Source organism: Enhydra lutris, unplaced genomic scaffold (assembly GCF_002288905.1).
Source record: "Enhydra lutris kenyoni isolate GAN:26980312 unplaced genomic scaffold, ASM228890v2 scaffoldscaffold64, whole genome shotgun sequence".
Lineage (NCBI taxonomy): Eukaryota > Metazoa > Chordata > Mammalia > Carnivora > Mustelidae > Enhydra > Enhydra lutris.
In genome coordinates, this window is record NW_019154148.1 from 8,529,697 (window position 1) to 8,548,993 (window position 19,297).

Consider the following 19,297-nt stretch of genomic DNA (forward strand, 5'->3'; position numbering starts at 1 on the left):
TCTCCCTATTTTAGTGTGTGTTTGAAGTTTTCCATAATAAAGGGGTTATTTTGTTAGTCTCGGAAAGATCTTAAGACAGGGAAACTTGAACACTGCTGGCCTACAGGATGATAATAAGGAATTAAAAATTTTTTAAATTTTACTAAAATAAAACAAGGGGTGCCTGGATGGCACAGCTGATTTAAGTATCCGACTTGGTTTCAGCTCAGGTCGTCATCTCAGAGGGATGTGGCATCGAGCCCTGTGTTGGGCTCCACACTCAGGATGGAGCCTGCTTGGGATTCTTTCTCTCCCTCTCCCTCTTGAAAAAAAAAAAAATACACACGTGTGTGTGTGTGTGTATGTGTGTGTGTGTAAATTTACCAGCTTAACCATTTTTAAGTATACACACTAGTACTAAGTACATTCATGTTGTTTGTGCAACCACTACCACCATCCGTCTCCATAGCTCTTTTCATCTTGCAGAACAGAAACATTAGCTGCCTACCTCCCTCTCCCCGCAGCCCCCAGACACCACCATTGTCCTTTCTGTCTCTGAATTCGATGATTCTAGGTACCATGCGTAAGTGGAATTCTACAGTATTTGTCTTTTTGTAACGGGTTTATATCACCTGACATAATGTCCTCAAGGTTACTCCATATTGTAGCACATGTCTGAATGTCTCTCTCTCTCTCTTTTTTTTTAAAGATTTTATTTATTTATTTGACAGAGATCACAAGTAGGCAGAGAGGCAGGCAGAGAGAGAGGGGGAAGCAGGCCCCCTGCTGAGCAGAGAGCCCGATGCGGGGCTCAATCCCAGGACCCTGGGATCATGACCTGAGCAGAAGGCAGAGGCTTTAGCCCACTGAGCCACCCAGGAGCCCCATCTTTTTTAAGCCTGAATAATATTCCATTGTATAGTGTTTATTCATTCATCCACTGGTGAACTCTTGGGTTGCTTCTACCTTTCGGCTACAGTGATTTCACAGCTATGAACACGGTCTACAAATTATCTGTTCAAGTCCTTGCTTTCAGTGCTTTTGGAAATGGAATTCTTTTAGAAATGATATTGCTGTCTAACATGGTATATCTAGGTTTTTTATTTTTTGAGGAACCACCAAACTGTTTTCCATAGCAGACGCACTATATGGTTTCTCCATGTCCTTGCCAACACTTGTTATTTCAGTTTTGTTTGTTTGTTTGTTTGTTTGTTTGTTTTGGATCGTAGCCATCCTAATGTGTTTGAGGTGGTGATAATAATTATTAAAGTTGGGGAGCTTGGGTAGCTCAGTTATTAAGCATCTGCCTTCACCTTGGGTCATGATCCCAGGGTCCTGGGATCAAGCCCTGCATCAAGCTCCCTGCTTCTCCCTCTCCCACTCCCCCTGCTTGTGTTCCCTTTCTCGTTGTCTCTCTCTGTGTCAAATAAGTAAATAAAATCTTTAAAAAAATAATTATTAATCTTTTAGGTGTGATAATGCTATTGGGATATTATACACCCATGTATATTTTTAAGAGTTTTTACTTTTCAGAGATACATACTGAAGTATTTGTGAGTTGAATGGTATTATGTCCAGGATTTGTTTCTTAAATAATCCAATTTGGGGGGTGGGGAATAGGGAGGTGGAAATGCAACAAAATGGCCAAATACTAAGAGTCGTTTAAGTTGGGTGAGGGGCGCATGAGAGTTCAGTGTACTGTACTCTCTCGTTTTGTGTAATTTTTGAAATCTCACATTATTAAATAACATTTCGGGGCCATATTGGTGTCCGTTCCCAGCCTGACTTTCAGCACTTCCTGTTGTGCCATTTACACTTGAGCAACATTAAACTGCGACTCATTTTTTCTGCTTGCCTCCCTTCTGTCCTCTCCCACTCTCAGTGTTCGTTTGCGTATCCTTGCCTATGCCTCTCAGCCTGGAATGCCTGCCCCCTACTTCTGGATGACTTCTTTGTTCTTTTAGTACCTAACTCAGGTGCCTCCCTCTCCTTCCACCCGTAATACTCTGTCCTGCCTCCATCGCTCCACCATCTCATCCCAGCTAGTGGGAGCAGGAACCATGCCTTATTTGTCTTTTTTAACCCAGGACCCAGTGCCCTGCCTAGAATACAGTAAAAACCAAGTGCTTATCTGAATTTACAATTATTTTGTGCTCAACTTGCGTAGGGCAGTGTCTGGCAAATAGTAGGATCTTGTGAATGAGCAGTGCATGGGGATACCTCTGGGAAAAGTGGTGGAAGGATACATAGGACCTCTCTGTACTCTCTTTACAATTTCCTGTGAACCTCGATATTTTTTTTAAATTTTTTAAATTTGAGTATAGTTGACACAGGAACCTATAATTCGTTAAAAATAAAACATTAAAGAAATTATGGTAAAAATGTCTGGACCCCAAAGTATAAAGTTTTCTGGAAAATGCATTTCTTGGAACTTTCCATTTTCAGCATGTTCTTATAGGTGGATTCAGTGGGAAAGAGTAGTGTTTACTGATCTCTGTAGTATTTACCGTCCTTCCAAAATCACTGGTGATTCCAAACTATGAAGACAAATGTCTTAAAAGTGGGAATCTTGGGGGTACCTGGGTGGCTCAGTGGGTTAAGCCTCTGCCTTCGGCTCAGGTCATGAATTCAGTGTCCTAGGATCAAGCCCCGCATCGGGCTCTCTGCTCAGCAGGGAGCCTGCTTCCCGCTCCCCCTCTGCCTACTTGTGATCTCTATCTCTCTCTCTCAAATAAATAAAAAGAAACCTTTAAGAAAAAATGGGAATCTTGGGTCGCCTGGTGGCTCAGTCATTGAGTGTCTGCCTTCAGCTCAGGTCGTGATCCTGGCATCTTGGATCAAGCCCTGCATCTGGCTTCCTGCTCAACGGGAAGACTGCTTCTCCCTCTCCCACTCCCCCTGCTTGTATTCCCTCTTTTGCTGTGTTTCTCTCTCTGTCAAATAAATAAATAAAATCTTAAAAAAAAAAAAGTGGGAATCTTTAGAAGCAGGTTATATTTGGTTCTGTGATATTTTTCCTTTTCTTTAGTGTGTATGTGTGATTTCCTCACTGCATGGCCCGTTTTTCTGGTCACAACACCTTGATGGGCTTCTTCATGCTTGGCAGAGGGAAGGTGCTCTTCTCACAGCTTGCAGCTCTGACTCACTCTCTGCTGCCTGGGTTTCATACCAGACACTTCGCTCAGCCTCACAGGTGGCAGCAGAGTTGACGTGGGCCCTTCCCCATCAGACCAGGAGGGAGGGTCGGCAGCAGACCCTTCCCTTCCTTTGAGCCCCAATGCCTCCCGCCTTGGGAAGCATCCTGCAATCTGACTTTTCATCTGCTGGAAGACAGGACCAGTGATCCTCCTTCGTAGCATGCCTTTGAAGGTTGCGTGAGATTCTGACACCATGAGGAATAGCTAGGGGCAGGTACTGAGCAGTCAGCAAGGCCACTGAGGAAGTAATGACTTGGCCCTGTGGCATTTGGCTCAGACTCGTGCCTTCCCAAGGTTGCTACTTGACACGGATTTCCCGCATTGCCCCTCAAATCACTGAAATCTTGAATGGTGCCTGAAAGTAGGTCGACTTTACCTGGAGATGGTCTTTTCCACCAACAGTCAGGGTTCCTGAGTGTCCGTACAGGGTACAAAAAGAACATAGGGGAGAAGGAAAAGTGGGCATGGTATTAGGTTGAATTGCTGCCTTTAAAAGTTAAGGATTTGTATGTTTCAGTCTACACTTTGGCAGCACTCCAGGGAGCTGTAGCACTGGTGTACAGCATGGGTGTGGTGGGAAAGTTGGTGGAGAGTTCAAACTAGTGCCGGAGCCAGGAGGACAGCGGAGCTGAGCTGAGGGTGACCAAGACCTAAGGGCAACGAGGTGCCATTGAAGAGCTTTTAGGAGGAGAGGGACAGGATCAGATTTGCCCTTCGATGCAGTCACTCTGACCGTAGTGCGGAATGTAGTTGAAGGCAGAGATTGCAAGGAGCCTGGCTGTAGACGTGGTTGAAATGATTCAAGCAAGAGAAGTTAGTGTGTAGATAGATCCAAGAATGCTGAGGAGGTGAACTCAGCAGGACAAGGGTGTTGATTGGATGCAAGGAGTGGAAAAGAAGGGGCTAGAGCTGTTCTCTGGTTCTGGTTTATATGACTAGGTGGATGGTAGTGACACTGTTGGGGACAGGAACAGAGAAAGGAAAATGGGACTGGGAGAGAGGCTGCTTCAGGTTGGGACAGATTAAGTCTGGATTATCTGTGGTACACCCTGCACATCAGGTGGGTGGTTGGACAGACGGGGGTCTGGAGCTCTGTCGACATGGTGGGTAGAAGCACATTCATTCACAAATACTTATTGAGCGCCAGGCACTGTTCTAGGTGGTGGGTTTCTGCTTTTCATTCTAATGGGGGAAGCTCGGCTTATTCACGTGAGTGCCTCCATGGGGGACTTAACAAGGAGATAGGTTGGAGAGATGGAGAATAGTCGTTCTATGACTTTTAGGAGATGAGGGACCCAAATTATGTGCTCCTAGGGAGATGGGGAAGAAGTGTTTTGGGCAAAGAGAACAAGTGTAAAGGCCCTGAGGCAGACAGCACATTTGAGAAACTGTAAGAAGGCTGGTGTGACTCAGTGTGCTGTACCATGGGGAGCATGGAAAAGGGGGTTGGATGGAGGGTGAGGTCTGATAGATTAGCACTTGATCCCTGACAGTTGGGTCTGTTCTGAGTGTGATGTTCAGTCATAGGAGTTTGAAGCCATGGGAGTAGATAAGATCAGAGTGTGTATAGAATACAAGAGGGGGCAATTGGGTGGCTCATTTGGGTGTCCGACCCTTGCCTTCGGCTCAGGTCATGATCTCATGAGTCGTGGAAGTGAGCCCCTTGTTGGGCCTGTGCTCAGTGAAGAGTCTGCTTGGACTTTTCTCTCTCTCTCCACTTGCCCCTCCCCCCTGCTCATACACTCGCATACACACACTCTCTCTCAAATGAATCAATATATCTTTTTTAAAAATTAAAAAAAAGAGGACTCCCATACTCATTTGAAGGGGAGACCTATCTCAAAGGAGACTAGAAGAAACAACCAGAAAAGTAGAAGAGAAAGCAAGATAATGTGGTAAAGAAATAAGAGGATAGAGAACTTTAAAATGCAGGGAATTATTAAGAGGCAGATGATGGAGGGAAAGACTGAAATTGTGGACTGCATTTAACAGCACCAAGGTCTTTGCTGGCCTCAGGGAAAACAGCCCTAAATTCTCCCTTCTACTCATCCGCACCCAGCATCCCCAGAGGATGGAACCCATATTGCAGTGGGTCAGGGTACTGACTCTCCAGACGGGGGTTAGGGGGTCGTGTTTGGCTGATAGGAGGATGACCGAGGAAAAGAGGACCTGAGAAGGAGCAGGAAGCACTGGTGCTGCCCCAGGTGACTACCCACATGTAAGGAATATGGAGGAGAGAGCCACCCCTGTCTTAAGCAGCCACACGTGTTTGTTAGCTCAGTGCAAGAGTACAGGTGTTAGCCTGTGATTAGTCTGACCAGAAAGTGCACTGGAACTTCAGTGGTGGGTGGTAGAGGCCTGCAGGGTCCTTTGGTGGAAGACTGGGTGAGCATGCAGGGCCTCCAGCTTAGCATCAGGCACTTGGTACCCTTTAACAAAACCCCCTTGCAAAGGAAATGAACATCAGATCACGTTGTCCAGGACCAGATCCTCCTGGAACCCTGATGGTTAGGACGGGAGCCTCTGCACTGAGCACCCACAAGTACCAGATCTGCTGAGAGCAAGCCCGTGTGTTTATCCATGGCAGCCAGTTTTGGATGCTTTATGTCTCTTATACTGTTTATTCTTATATAATTTATAATCCGTTCAGTCTGTCTGCCCACTCTGTTGTAAATTCCTGGAGGTTAGTCTCCATGGTTTACCCATCTTCGTCTTCCTCTCCAGTGCCCTGCACATATCAGGCATTCCTGCAAATGCTCCAGATTGAAAAATCTGCCAGGGCCACCACATTCCACACTCCTCACCCCCGCCTACATCATTCCAGGTACACTTTGTGAGCAGTTGAGAAAATGACCCGCTGTTTCCTTTGGCCGAAAGTAATGGGATTGCAAAATTGAGTTGTTCCTTTGGAACTTGTCTGCAGCTGTTTGCATGCAGATATTGAAAGAGGGAGTGGTGGCTTTTATAATTATTCAGGCAAAGAAAGATTCTGTTTCTAATCTGGGACAACCAGCTGACTCATCAAGTGTCCTGACCTCCTAGATTTCCATCTTCCCTCTTAGGAGAATGGAAAACTGAGCTCCCAGGTTCACAGATGGCCCCAAGCTGACACTGAGGAACAAATGATTTTCCAAAAAGAAATAATAGAAAGATTAAAAAATCCAAGGAAAATGAAGTCATTTTGATTTTCTTATGACGGATTAAATGGCTATGAATTGACTTCCCCAAAGGAAACTTCCCAACAGTAGATCTTAGTAAGGTCCATGTTAAGAGCATGGGTCCCTTCCCCGCTCCCGCCCCTAGGTGGCAGCAGGAAGCAGAAGAACCCACATGCAAGGAAGGCCACTGTCTTCTTGTAGGGTCCTAGGATCAGCTTACACCTCTGCCCTACTGTTCCGCCTATTGAGTATCCCTAAGTGTTTAGGAGCTAACTTAGGTACCCAGACACTGATTTAGAGAAATACAGACTCAGCCAGGATTTATAGAGCCCTGTGCAGTGGGCTTTAACAGTAAAGAAAGCGGGAAATCTTGAAGTGGGGATAAACAAAGGCAAGGGAGCAATGGAATTGGAACTCCAGATTGAGAAAATTTGCCCTCCTTGTTTCCTTGCTCGTTGTGCATTTGTATCTAGGCAGGAGTCCGGGTCAGAGCGCTCACGCACGCAGGCTTCTCGGGCTGCTGCACTGGGTCTGTGTAGCCCTTCTCTATAGCCGGAGGACAGCGGTCTGGAGTTCTAGGTGCTACCGACTCCTCTGGTGGCTATTTAAAGATACAATGAAAGCTACCATTCGGAACTATGTAAATAGCATGGTGTAGATACTTAGGGTCAGTGGGAGGAAGGGTGAAGGACAAAAATGTAACCAAAGTAAGCCTGGAAAGGAGTAGCACCCTGTTAAGAGCTAAGTGTAGGTACCTCCACTTGGAGGAGTCCTGTCCCGGGAGCTGAAAATGATGCTGGGGAAGGAGTGGAACGATACCACCTTCTCTCCTCCCCACTCTCATTGTCGCATTCTCTTCACGAAACCCCTGCATCTGGAGCCCCGTCTCAGGGCACAGTTGCTCAGCTGTTTCTGGAGGGCCTCTGTCTTCTTCTGTAGCCGTGTCTGCTTGGGTTCTGTGGCGCATGAATTCCACAGCAACCACCACTTTTGTCTTGATCTGCACACAGCCCTTGTCCCCCCGCACAAGGTGGACTGTTAGGAAGGTTAGCTGAATAAACCCTCTGAGGAGAAGAGGGGGAAGCAAGGACAGCAGTGTAAGGCATACTGGCTGTGCTCAGAGGAATGCTTCTGATAAGAAGTAGGGTTTGTTGGGGCTCGTGACTGGGCACAGGGGATTGGAAGCTGCTTGGCCTGCTGCAGGGAGGAGGGTGGGCACATGGGAGCAGCCCTGCGTGGGGAGAAGGGATGGGGCCAGGCAGTGGCTCCTCGAGAAGCTGCACAGGGCAGGAAGCGTGGCCTGGTGCTCATGAGCTGTCCCCACTGAGGCCTGAGAAGGAGCCCCTAGCAACCAGGGCTCCTTCCTGCGGAAAGCGATAGAAATCCACGTTAAATCAGCTTAAACACAGGAGGAATTCTTTGGTTCCCCGAAGTGAAAAGTCCAGGGGCAATGGTCTCCTGTACAGCCCGGACTTAGGTAGCGCCCTCGAGAACGGATCTGTATCTTCTGGTTCTTTCTCATCGGCTCCATTCTTGGGCACACTCTCCGACTAGATGACTATGGGCAGCATCAGGCTTGCGTTCTGTGGGAAGAGAGGGCCCCAGAAGCCAGGAACCCATGTGCTGACTGACGCGCGCTCACTTTCCTGGAGCACAGGTAGTGGTCGGGAGTCAGGCCCAGCCATGGGACGTGGGAGAAGGGTAGTGGGGGTGGAGGGAGCATGAGCTGGACAAGCACAATCATTAGAGTGCTGTGGTGTGTGGGCCCCGACTGACGTCACCAACAGACGTGGAGGGGCCTCCTACACGATGCTGTGTCTTAAGTCCCTCTTGTCCATGTTTTGCAGCATCTCCACGATACGGTGAAGAGGAACCTCGATAGCACCACTTCTCCTCAGAATGGCGAGCAGCAGAATGGCTATGGAGACCTCTTTCCTGGACACAAGAAGACCCGGCGTGAGGCTCCTCTGGGTGTAGCCGTTGCTTCCAATGGCCTGCCCCCGGCCTCCCCCATGGGGCAGCCTGACAAGCCCGGCACCGAGGCACTGCAGGCTGGCAGCAAGCACTCCCTGGGGCTGGACTCCCTCAGCAAGAAGTGTCTGGCAGATGCGAGCCTCCACTTGAACGGGGGCAGCCACCCCGGGGAGCCCTTTCCTCTGAGCCTAAATAAAGAGCTGAAGCAAGAGCCCGTCGATGACCTGCCTTGCATGATCGCAGGGGCCGGGGGCTCCATATCTCAGAGCAACCTCATGCCTGACCTCAACCTTAACGAGCAGGAGTGGAAGGAGCTTATCGAGGAGCTGAACAGGTCAGTGCCCGATGAAGACATGAAGGATCTGTTTAATGAGGACTTTGAAGAGAAGAAAGACCCAGAGTCATCTGGGTCAGCCACACAGACCCCATTGGCACAGGACATTAATATTAAGACAGAATTCTCTCCGGCAGCCTTCGAACAAGAACAGTTAGGCTCTCCACAAGTGAGGGCTGGGTCTGCAGGACAGACCTTTATGGGGCCTTCAGCTGGCCCTGGCAGCACAGAGTCACCCAGCCTGGGGGGCACTCAACCTCTGTTCCACGCCTCTGGTCAGCCCGGGGCCGACAACCCCAGTCCCACCCTGATGCCGGCATCAGTGCAGGCCCAGAATGCCCCAAGAGCCCTCTCTGGTGTGGTGTTGCCCAGCCAGGGCCCAGGAGGGGCCTCGGAGCTGTCCTCTGCCCACCAGCTGCAGCAGATCGCTGCCAAGCAGAAGCGCGAGCAGATGCTCCAAAACCCACAGCCAGCCGCCTCCGCACCAGCCCCAGGCCAGATGTCCCCATGGCAGCAGACAGGCCCCTCCCACAGCCCCCTGAATGTCCCTTATCCCTTGGAGAAGCCTGCCAGCCCTCCCGGCTACAAGCAAGACTTTACCAGCCCCAAACTGCTCATGATGCCCGGAGTGAACAAGAGCTCCCCGCGGCCCGGAGGCCCCTACCTCCAGGCTAGCCATGTGAACCTGCTGAGTCACCCACCGTCAAGTAACCTGAATCAGAGCACCGTGCCTAGCCAGGGCTCGGTGCTGGACTACGGCAACACCAAACCCCTGTCTCATTACAAAGCCGACTGCGGGCAAGGCGGCCCCGCATCTGGCCAGAGCAAGACCGCCCTCATGGCTTACCTTCCCCAGCAGCTGCCTCATCTGAGCAATGAGCAGAACTCCTTGTTTCTGATGAAACCAAAGCCAGGAAACATGCCCTTCCGGTCACTGGTTCCACCTAACCAGGTGAGCTCGCGGCTTCCCTCTCTGTCACTGTGTACCCCTGCGGTTAGCGGGAGGGAGGCAGGGAACAGCTGCCCTTGGCCTTTGAGTCCCTGGAAGGAGAAAATCGGCTGAGCAAAGTGGGCTCGATTCTGAATAAGCAAAAATAAGGTAGAATTCCCTGGTGTAACTTGGTTTAAAGTATCCATACGTTTGAGACATCACCGGGCACCTGGGCGGAGGCATTGAGTTCTCCTGCCTGCCATGCAGCGTAAATTCAGTCAGGTGTGGTCTGTGTTCTGCAGGGAGAGGTCACACTTGATGTGCTTCTTAGAGGCTTTGCCTTTTTTAATTTTAAACCACCTTTCAGATCTTTGCAAAGTACCTTAAGATTTAAACCCCGTGCAGCCTGGCAGAGCTCTGTAGGGTGGAGAATGGTCAAGCACCAGTCTTACCATGATCACTGTTTGCATTTCTCCTCATGGTCAGATGTGTTTGAAGATGTCTCTTCCCTGGCAACCTTCTCACGGTGATGGCGTGTCCCCCCAACTTCCTCCAGGACAGAGGGGAGCGCACTTGTTTTCTCCCTCCACAGCATGTCCCGGACTGTCCTTCGTGTCTGGACATGTAGCTCTCTTGATACTTGTTACCAGTTGTGTGGCCACAGTTTTGAGGCATGCCCTGGTGTTGATGTACCCCGTCGTCTCTGGGTCTTCATGACTATAAGGAAGCCTGCGGCCAGTACCCTTGTGGCTTCCGGTGTGGATTTATGAAATTTTAAATATTAAAATCCCAGTGTTGGTAATGATAAAAATTGGGAAGTCAATGTCCTTCTGGTGAGGAGGGTGTGTACACAGGCCTGGTGCTGGTAGGAAGTAATTTGGCATTAGATATTCTTCTTAAGCCATAAAAATGTTCGTAAGCATCAACACATTATACCCCTGCAAGAAACAATCCCTAAAAAAATAGGAAAGTTAGATACAGGATATTCATTGCATTGTTATTTCTAATTGCCCCAAACTGGAAGCAGATTGGGCATCTCCCAGCAGGAGTGCACGCGTGTAAATGTTGATGCTGCTGCTACCGCTGCCAGCCAGGAAGCTCTGCACAGCCCTGGGAGCATCCTTAAGAGCGTGACAACTGCCAGTGCTTAGCGCCTCACAAAGCACTCAGAGCCTGAGCCTGGAGACTTGGAGGGGGGGCGGGTGAGCAAATTACCTCGGTGCATCTGCTCGAAGATTAGACTCTTATAAGGATGAAATGTCCAGGCTCATAAGGACTGGAACGTTGAGATCCTTTAAATGATCATTGCTTTTTCCCTTTTTCCCTTTTCAAGTTAAATTTCCCCCTTTTTTTCTTTATTTTTTTTTTCCAAGATTTTATTTATTTATTTGACAGAGATCACAAGTAGGAAGAGAGGCAGGCGGGAGTTGGGGGGTGGAGCAGGCTTCCTGCTGAGCAGGGGGCCTAATGCGGGGCTCGATCCCAGGACCCTGAGATCATGACCTGAGCCAAAGGCAGAGGGTTAACCCACTGAGCCACCCAGGCACCCCAATTTCCCCCCTTTTAAATGTAAGTCATGACAGGATAATACTGTGGAGCCTCTGACATGACTCTCACTTCTACCCTTTGTGTTAATTGAGAATATTTATTCAAGTTTTCATTGATATTCAGTATTTTGTGAGCGTATCTGACAAAAGCCCAGCAGTCTGGTCCCAGGAAAATGCTCTACACAGACAGACACGTGGCACGGCTTCAGGCAGTTCAGGGACAGTCCCATGGCGGGGGACATGAGGTTGGCCCGCTTGGAACATCTTGTCTCCATCCGGCAGAGGGTTCCTCCTCTGGGGGCCCATCTGCACTCACGCATTCCAGAAAGTGAGGATTTAGAAGCTCCGGCTGCCGACGGGGAGTCATGTGTGCGAATAGACGGGCTTAGATGTCAAGTCTTGTCTTTACCACTGGTTCCGCTGCTTCTTGCTGTGCCAGGATACGCGGGTGTTCGCCTCTCCACCTGGCCCTGGAGGACCTGTGCCCTTGGCTCTGCAGTGACTGGGTGGGGGGCAGTGGGCAGAAGTTTGTAGACTCCACTGTGTGCCCCCTGACCTGAGACCCCCCCCTTCTCTGCGCTCACAGGAGCAGAACCCGCCCAGTGTCCCTGTGGCTGCGCCGGCAGGTGGTGTGGGGAGCCAGCCGCCCGCGGCATCCGCGGCCAGCACGCGCAGCAGCGCCCCCTATCTCAGCAGCCAGCAGCAGGCGGCAGTCATGAAGCAGCATCACTTGCTTTTGGACCAGCAGAAACAGAGGGAGCAGCAGCAAAAGCATCTGCAGCAGCAGCAGTTCTTACAAAGGCAGCAGCACCTTCTGGCAGAACAGGTAAAGCGAGAGGGGAAGACGACCCCCGCCAGCTGCATCTTCACCTGCCTCCGGTGTCGCTGCTTGGCCGTCAGCCCCACTGTGTATGCGTGCGTGCGCGTGTGTATGGGCCTGCTGTGTGTCCTTTGCCCTTCCTAAATTTTTTTAAATTTTATTATTATTTTTTTAAGATTATTTATTCATTTGGCAGAGAGCACAAGTAGGCAGAGAGGCAGTCAGAGAGAGAGGAGGAAGCAGGCTCCCCGCCGAGCAGAGAGCCCGACATGGGGCTCGATTCCAGGACCCCGGGATCATGACCCAAGCCGAAGGCAGAGGCTTTAACCCACTGAGCCACCCAGGCGCCCCTAAATTTTTTTTTTAAAAATTGATTTATTTATTTTAGAGCGAAAGACTCAAGCAGACTCCCCTTGAGCGACTGAGCCACCCAGGTGCCCCCCCTTGCCCTTTTCAGCCCCTTCACAGGAGTGTGGCGTTTCTCAGGCAGTGGTGGCCTGTGTCAGAAGCAGCTTTCATGTCACTTGGTGGGGATTTGTGAAGGCAAATCTGTGGCTTAAACTATATTTGTTAGGGATGTTTTTCCATGTCCTGTGTCTGCAGCTGCCAGAGCACTGAGCTCCTTGGTCTCCTGGTTCAATGTGGGATCCGGCTTTGTTATAAGCGTAGTTTGTGATGAGCCAGAATATGACACAGGCAAATGGAAATGTCCCTGCGGCCCTCGAGTTCTAGAATCAGGCCCGCCAAGCCCCACCCACCCACCTCACATCCTGCAGTTCACCTGCTTGGTCCCCAAGTCTGGTGCACAGACACCAAGGTGACAGCAGTGCTCGGGATTTCAGATTCCATCTTTAAAGTCATAAGAGAAGCAGCAGCTACCCAGAAGACAAAGGTGATTGAGAATGACTTTAAAGCCCACATCTCTGCCTCAGTCCTGCCATTTTTAAAAATACCAGCTTTATTGGGACTCGAGTCATGTGACCTTGAATCCACCCATTTGAAGTGTACAATTCAGTGGTTTTTACTATATTCACACAGGAGTGCAACCATCACCACAGTCGATTTCATCCGTTTTCAGCCCCTAAAAAGAAGCCATATGCCCATTAAAAGCTACCGCCTGTTGGGGCACCTGGGTGGCTCAGTGGGTTAAGCCTCTGCCTTCGGCTCAGGTCATGTTCTCAGAATCCTGGGATCGAGCCCCACACCAGGCTCTCTGCTCAGCAGGGAGCCTGCTTCCCCCTCTGTCTCTGCCTGCCTCTCTGCCTACTAGTGATCTCTCTGTCAAGTAAATAAATAAAATCTTTAAAAAAAGCTACCACCTGTGTTGTGGTGCACACCAGTGTTTCCCGTGGCTGAGCAGTACTCTCTTTTGTGGATAAGCTCTATTTGATTTATCCATTCACCGGTTGGTGACATTTGGGTTGTTCCCCCTTCTTATGGTTGGAGGTTTTCAGCTCTGTTGAGTGTATTCCAGGAATTGCTGGGTCCTGTGGTAGCTCTTACTTGGTGCCCTGCGAGAAGCTGCCAGACTGTTCTCCCAAGCGGCCATGCCATTTTACATGCCCACAGTGGCGTGAGAGCGCCAGTCTCTCTTCAGCTTTCCCGTACTTGTCTTTTTGGTTCTCGCCATCCTGGTGGGCGTGAAGTGGTATGGCACTGTGGCTTTGATTCGCATTTGCCTGATCTGCCCTCCCAACTTTGGGAGAGGGGCAGCGGGAGAGAGAGAATCTTAAGCAGGCCCCATGCCCAGCTCCGAGCCTGATACAGGGCTCCATCTCACGGTCTTGAGACCGTGACCTGAGCCGAAACCAAGAGTGGGACACCCAACTGACTGAGCCACCCAGGCGCTCCCCGCCCAACTTTTTTTAAACCAATACACCGCCATTGTTTTTGTTTTCTTTTTTAAATCATTGCTCCTTAGGTCTATGCCATTGTTCTGTTTCACACAGTTTATTAAAAATCCCCCAAACGAAACCACAAGCATTGTGTCCACAGGAACGCATCCGTGAGTAACAAACATAGGGTTGTGCTTTTGTCTGCTCTGACTCTATTGTTTTTGTTTTATGTGGGTCTTGTTGTTTTGTTCTTCCATCCTTGGCATTTTCTAGGAGAAGCAGCAGTTTCAGCGGCACCTGACACGCCCGCCTCCCCAGTACCAGGACCCATCCCAGAGCACCTTCCCCCAGCAGGTTGGACAGTTCCCAGGTGAGGGGACCGTGGAGGCGGCGCAGGCAGCACGGGACGCAGTGGGTGGCTCTTGCTGTCTGCATGGCTTCCTGCTAGGAGCTAACTAGATCAACTGGCTTGTGTAAACATCAGTGTGCCAGTAGAGCCTGCAGGCCCAGGGTCGGGGGAAATGGGTCACAGGGGCAGACCACTTTGGCGGATACTCTGGCCACGCCGTCTTTTGAAGTGAAATCATTTCTGGCTGGAGGATAGCTAACCAACAGGAAATGGGTTCTGTAATTTTTAAGAAAGTTCTTTGTTTCTGCTGTGATGTGCCTTCAAAAAGTGACCCTCTCATTTTCTAGTTAAGGAGAGACTTGGGGTAGTTTGTGTGGCCTTTTTGCTGCTTCTCTTTCTTCCTGTTGGCTCACTTTGGTGTCATAGGCAGATAGCACTCGGAGGTCTCAGCTGTCACATCTCAGATGTGCACGGGAACCTGACTGCCCTTGCTCGGGCCATCCCTCCAGGAATATGAGAGGACCTCACACCCTCCCTCTTTCACCCCGACGGTGCCAGCAGCTCGCGCACCCCTCACCTGAGTGATCTGAGTAACCACTGCCTGGGCCTGGAACCACTGTTGCCATCTACTTGCCCTGTTGCCCTGCATTCCTGCCCTTGACATGCCCCCCACAGCTTCCCTGAGTCTGGCCACAGCTCTCTGTCCATTTGTATCCCCAGCCTGTGGGGACACCCTCCCCATACCCCAGCCACAGAGCTCCCCACACAGACCACCTCTCGTAACTCTGGCATTTTCACACTCTCTTCTCTGTCTAGAATATTCCATTTCTCCAAACTGTTGAAATCAGTTTTTCAATTCAACCCTTTGAAAACCCGATGTCTTTGTCACCATTTTTCTGAAGCCGTCCCCAGATCTTCCAAGGCACTGAGCCTCTGGTCCCCTGCCCTGCCAGCTGTTGTTACCACCCTGTCATACCACAGAGCCTTTGCCTCCCCGAGGCAGACCCTGGGCCATATCTATCTTGGGGTCCGCCGTGCTGGCGTGGGGCTCCCACGAAGCAGAAACAGAGTGGGCCTTTGACGGGTGAATCATTGAGTCTCCTGGCTTCCCCCGCCCTGGGCTTTGGCCCCCTCCTCTGAGCTGGTCTTAAATTCATCACTGCTCCAGACTGGCCTCCATTCCACCCTGTGGGAAACCTGCTCCCCTTTGGCCCACAGGGCCGTCTTCTTTGAGGGTCCACTGACCTTAAGATACCTGGTGTTCTGATTTGGCCTTTCACGCCAGAGAACAGTGCCTGCAGCTGGGGTCCTAGAGCCTTTCAGTGGCAGCAGGCCCAGAAATGCCAGTTCGATTGACTGGCTCTTCTCTGCCTTCTAGGGTCCTCTGGTGCTGTGCCTGGCATGAACAACTTGGGGCCATCTAACTCCAGCTGTCCTCGAGGGTTCCCTCAGTCTGGGAATCTGATGCCAATGGGCCCTGGACACACTTCGGTTTCCTCTCTTCCTTCAAACTCAGGCCCACAGGACCGGGGTGTGGCTCAGTTCACTGGCTCCCAAAGCCTGCCGCAGGGCGGTCTCTACGGCATGGCCTCCGGCATCACGCAGATCGTTGCCCAGCCGCCGCCACAGGCCACCAACGGACATGCCCACATCGCACGGCAGACTGGCATGGGCCAGAACACCTCTGTCTCCGCTGCCTACGGGCAGAACTCTCTGGGGAACTCCAGCCTCTCCCAGCAGCACAATAAGGGGACTATGAACTCTGGCTTAACCAAGCCACAAGTCCCAAGGGTGTCAGCCACTGTGGGAGGCCAGAACGCCTCGTGGCCACATCAGGGCCTGCCAAACTTGAGCAGCCAGACCCCGGGGAGCAGCACCGTGAGCCCCTTCACGGCAGCCTCCAGTTTCCACATGCAGCAGGCCCACATGAAAATGTCCAGCCCCCAATTCTCCCAGGCTATGCCCAGCAGGCCCATGGCCCCCATGAGCTCGGCAGCCGCGGCGGGGTCCATGCTGCCCCCAGTGAGTGCGCAGCAGAGGACCAGTGCCCCCGCCCCAGCACCTCCCCAGGGAGCCCCACAGCCAGGCTTGCCGGGCCTGAGCCCCGGTGGGCCTGAGCTGGGGGCCTTCAGCCAGAGCCCGGCACCACCCATGGGAGGCCGGGCGGGACTGCACTGCACTCAGGCATACCCTGTGCGGACCGCGGGCCAGGAGCTGCCCTTTGCCTACAGCGGGCAGCCGGGGGCCAGTGGGCTGGCCAGCATGGCTGGAGATGCCGACCTGATCGACTCCCTGCTGAAGAACAGGACTTCGGAAGAGTGGATGAATGATTTGGACGACCTTTTAGGGCCTCAGTAACTGGAGGGTTTGCAGTGTTCTCAGTGTTCGTACAGCCTGTATTTTGTTCTCAGATTCAAGAAATATCAACTACTTTGGACCAAAGTTCGTGGCCCAGAGAACAGGGCTGAGGGGTGGGATTGGAGCCCCAGGGCTGAGGTGGGCCCTGGCCAGGGTCTGCGGGGACCCCCCCCCACCTCCAGCTCCCAGCCAGCAGTTGTGGTCCGTCGGGCTGGCCCCAGCCCCTCTGCTGGCATCCACTGCCTGGTGTTGGGACAGCAGGACAGGGTTCTGCAGGTGGTTTTCTATCTAAATGACCAAAAAAAAACCCCCAAGAATAACGACGGTGAAACCCCACGATGTGTGCCATCGTGTTGACTTAATCCAAGATTTCACTCACCACTTGCCCCAAGGCTGGGGACAGGTTTCGTTGCAACTTTGTATAGCAGAACCATTCGCAATTTGTAGCATAGAAAAGATTTTAAAAAATGTTTTTAAAGATTTGAAGACCGATTAGGATAGGTGGTGGTTTGAACTGATTGGCATTGGGAACTGAGGGTTTCCTTGTGGTCAAGAGCCTTTCTTATTCCTGCTCTTTGTCTGCTTTTCAGGGGATAGGGAGGGTCCCTGGGAGATCATTTCCGTCAGCGCAGCCTGTGACTGTATGTGCCAAAAAGGAACAGGATGCCACGAGGTGGCAGCGCTGGGAACACAGATGTGGCCTCTCCAGCCACTGGCCTTCTTCCTCCTCCCACAGTGCTGCACCCTCTGGGTCGACACTCATGACTTGCCCCCAGGCTACGTGCTGAAATGGAATGTTTGGGGTGCCTGTGTCTGTGTCTTTGCCCTCCTTCTGCAGTTTCTCTGAAAACTGGGATTTGCTGTATCAGGAAGGTGATCCTAGCTGAGCTGCGCACAGAGGTCCTCACCTCATCTCCAGTTCCCGTGACCTTCCTGCCTCCCCTCTTTGTCTCTCCAGCCCAAATGGAAAACCTCTTGAAGGCAGTGTACCAGATTGGTGGGGAGTCACTAAAATCCCTTAGGGAGCCCCAGCGTTGTAGGTGGGAGGGCATCCCCTCCCCAGAAGGCAAGGGTGCGGGGGCAAGAGGGAAAGCCAGGAGTATGGGGGCCCCGAAGGGGGAGGGGTGCAGGCCAGGCTGGAGGAGAGAATTCCACTTGGTTTCACCACTTTGGCCACTCTACCACGCCAGATGACTTGCACTTTTTGAAGAGAATGGCTTTATAACACTAATACACCCTTCTCGGGATTTGAGTGGATGTCTCTCTGAAGGTCTATGGACTTGACTAAGCTAAAAGTCCACAAAACAGGATTCCCCGTGGGCTGTTTCTGGACAACACAGATGGAGAGAGCACTTGGGTTAGAATGAAAGCAGAGTGGTAAGCGCAGGTTGAGACCCTTTTAAACAGTGTCGGAGAGCAGAGAGGACACTGAGAAGGGTGGCTTCCATGCAGAGTGGTCTCGGGACAAACTGAAACCCCGTGTTTATTTCCCTGGAGTCTCAAAGCAGATGATTCAAGGAGTGTCCTATGTAAAGAATTGAGCCAGGGAAGATAATCTGCGTGGGCAGCCTGAGTGGCTTTTGAGGGGACGAAGGGTTGTGCACACAGGGGTAATTATTCTGCACCAGCAGTGCCTTTGCTGGGGGTACTTGGACCCTCAGATCCTCTTCTCTATAATAGCCATTTGCCACCTTGGGTGGTGTCTGGGCCATTTCCCCTTTAAATGCCCTCCCTTGCCCTCCCAGATGCTGAATTTAGCTTTCAAAGAAGGGAATGAATCATAAAGCCAGTGAAGACTCCACCCTCTGTGTGAGTTCCCCAATCTGAAGGGGAAGAGGGTGACTTCAGCGGGTTTTCTACCAAAAATAAAGGGCTGAAGGCTGGTGATGGGTCCTGTTCCTCTCCTGGTCTGCCTCTGGCTGCTCACCTCTGTCCCCTCCTGGGGAGGGCTGCCCCTGCCTTAGTCCTCGGGCCGCCGGACAGCAGGCTTCTCGCTGCAGTGTCAGAGCAATAAAATGTGATGCTTGGGGTCCCCCCAGGGAGCTGCCCGTGGCTTTATTTATGAATCTGGTTTTTGGGGAGTCAGGGGAGGAGACGTCTCCACTTCAGTGCAGATCCCCTCTTCCAGGAGCCATGACTCAAAAGAAGGGTGCTCGGACTTTGTTATACACATTTGCTTTGTGTAAATAAATGTTTACAATTTTATATTAAAGAGGAAATAAGCGTTAGAGTTTCTGACTGTATATTTTTTACTTTTATAGATTTTAAAACTATGATCCTTTATATATGTGTTTTGGGGGAGTATGATAAGTTTTATGGCAAACAGTTGGTATTGTTAACTTTTTATTGTCATCAAAGTACATAAAAATCCCGTTAATTCCCTTATTCTTCTACTGCCCTTAACTCTGGTATACACCAAAAAGAAATCTTTACTTTCCTTCTTTTATCATTATAAAATAATAAAAGTATTTTGCTAGTATGGAAACCGCCTGTGTCTTGGACCTCACGTGGCCGCGCTGGCAGGGTGGGTGAGGGACCGATATGTGACTTCTTGGGTAGTTGGTGTCCATCCGGGATGGAGCTGCTTTCCTGCTGCGTGGTGGTGGAAGGAGGGACATTTGGTCTGGTTTACCTCAGAGTAACTTTTATTACCTGATGACGGGTAGGAGGGTGGAACTTGGGGCCACCAGCCTCTCCCCTCTTGTGGATCCACCACCCTGTCCTTATGTCTAATGGGAGGGAGGAAGTTGGACCCGGTGACTTGGATACTTAGGTCCTCAACAGTTGAGATATTTACTGAAAGCCCTGAAACTTA

The 19,297-nt window shown here is 50.9% G+C and overlaps 1 protein-coding gene across 1 annotated transcript in view; it reads left to right on the forward strand.

Annotated features, from left to right (window-relative positions):
• Window positions 1-18,961, forward strand: part of LOC111158886 (mastermind like transcriptional coactivator 1) — a 45,191-nt gene extending 26,230 nt beyond the window's left edge. The window contains exons 2-5 of the mRNA XM_022521184.1: window positions 8,182-9,594; window positions 11,707-11,946; window positions 14,049-14,145; window positions 15,503-18,961. Coding sequence (XP_022376892.1) covers window positions 8,182-9,594; window positions 11,707-11,946; window positions 14,049-14,145; window positions 15,503-16,482 — 2,730 coding nt within the window. The 3' untranslated portion in view covers window positions 16,483-18,961. The remainder of the gene's footprint in view (window positions 1-8,181; window positions 9,595-11,706; window positions 11,947-14,048; window positions 14,146-15,502) is intronic.
• Window positions 18,962-19,297: the final 336 nt, after the last annotated feature.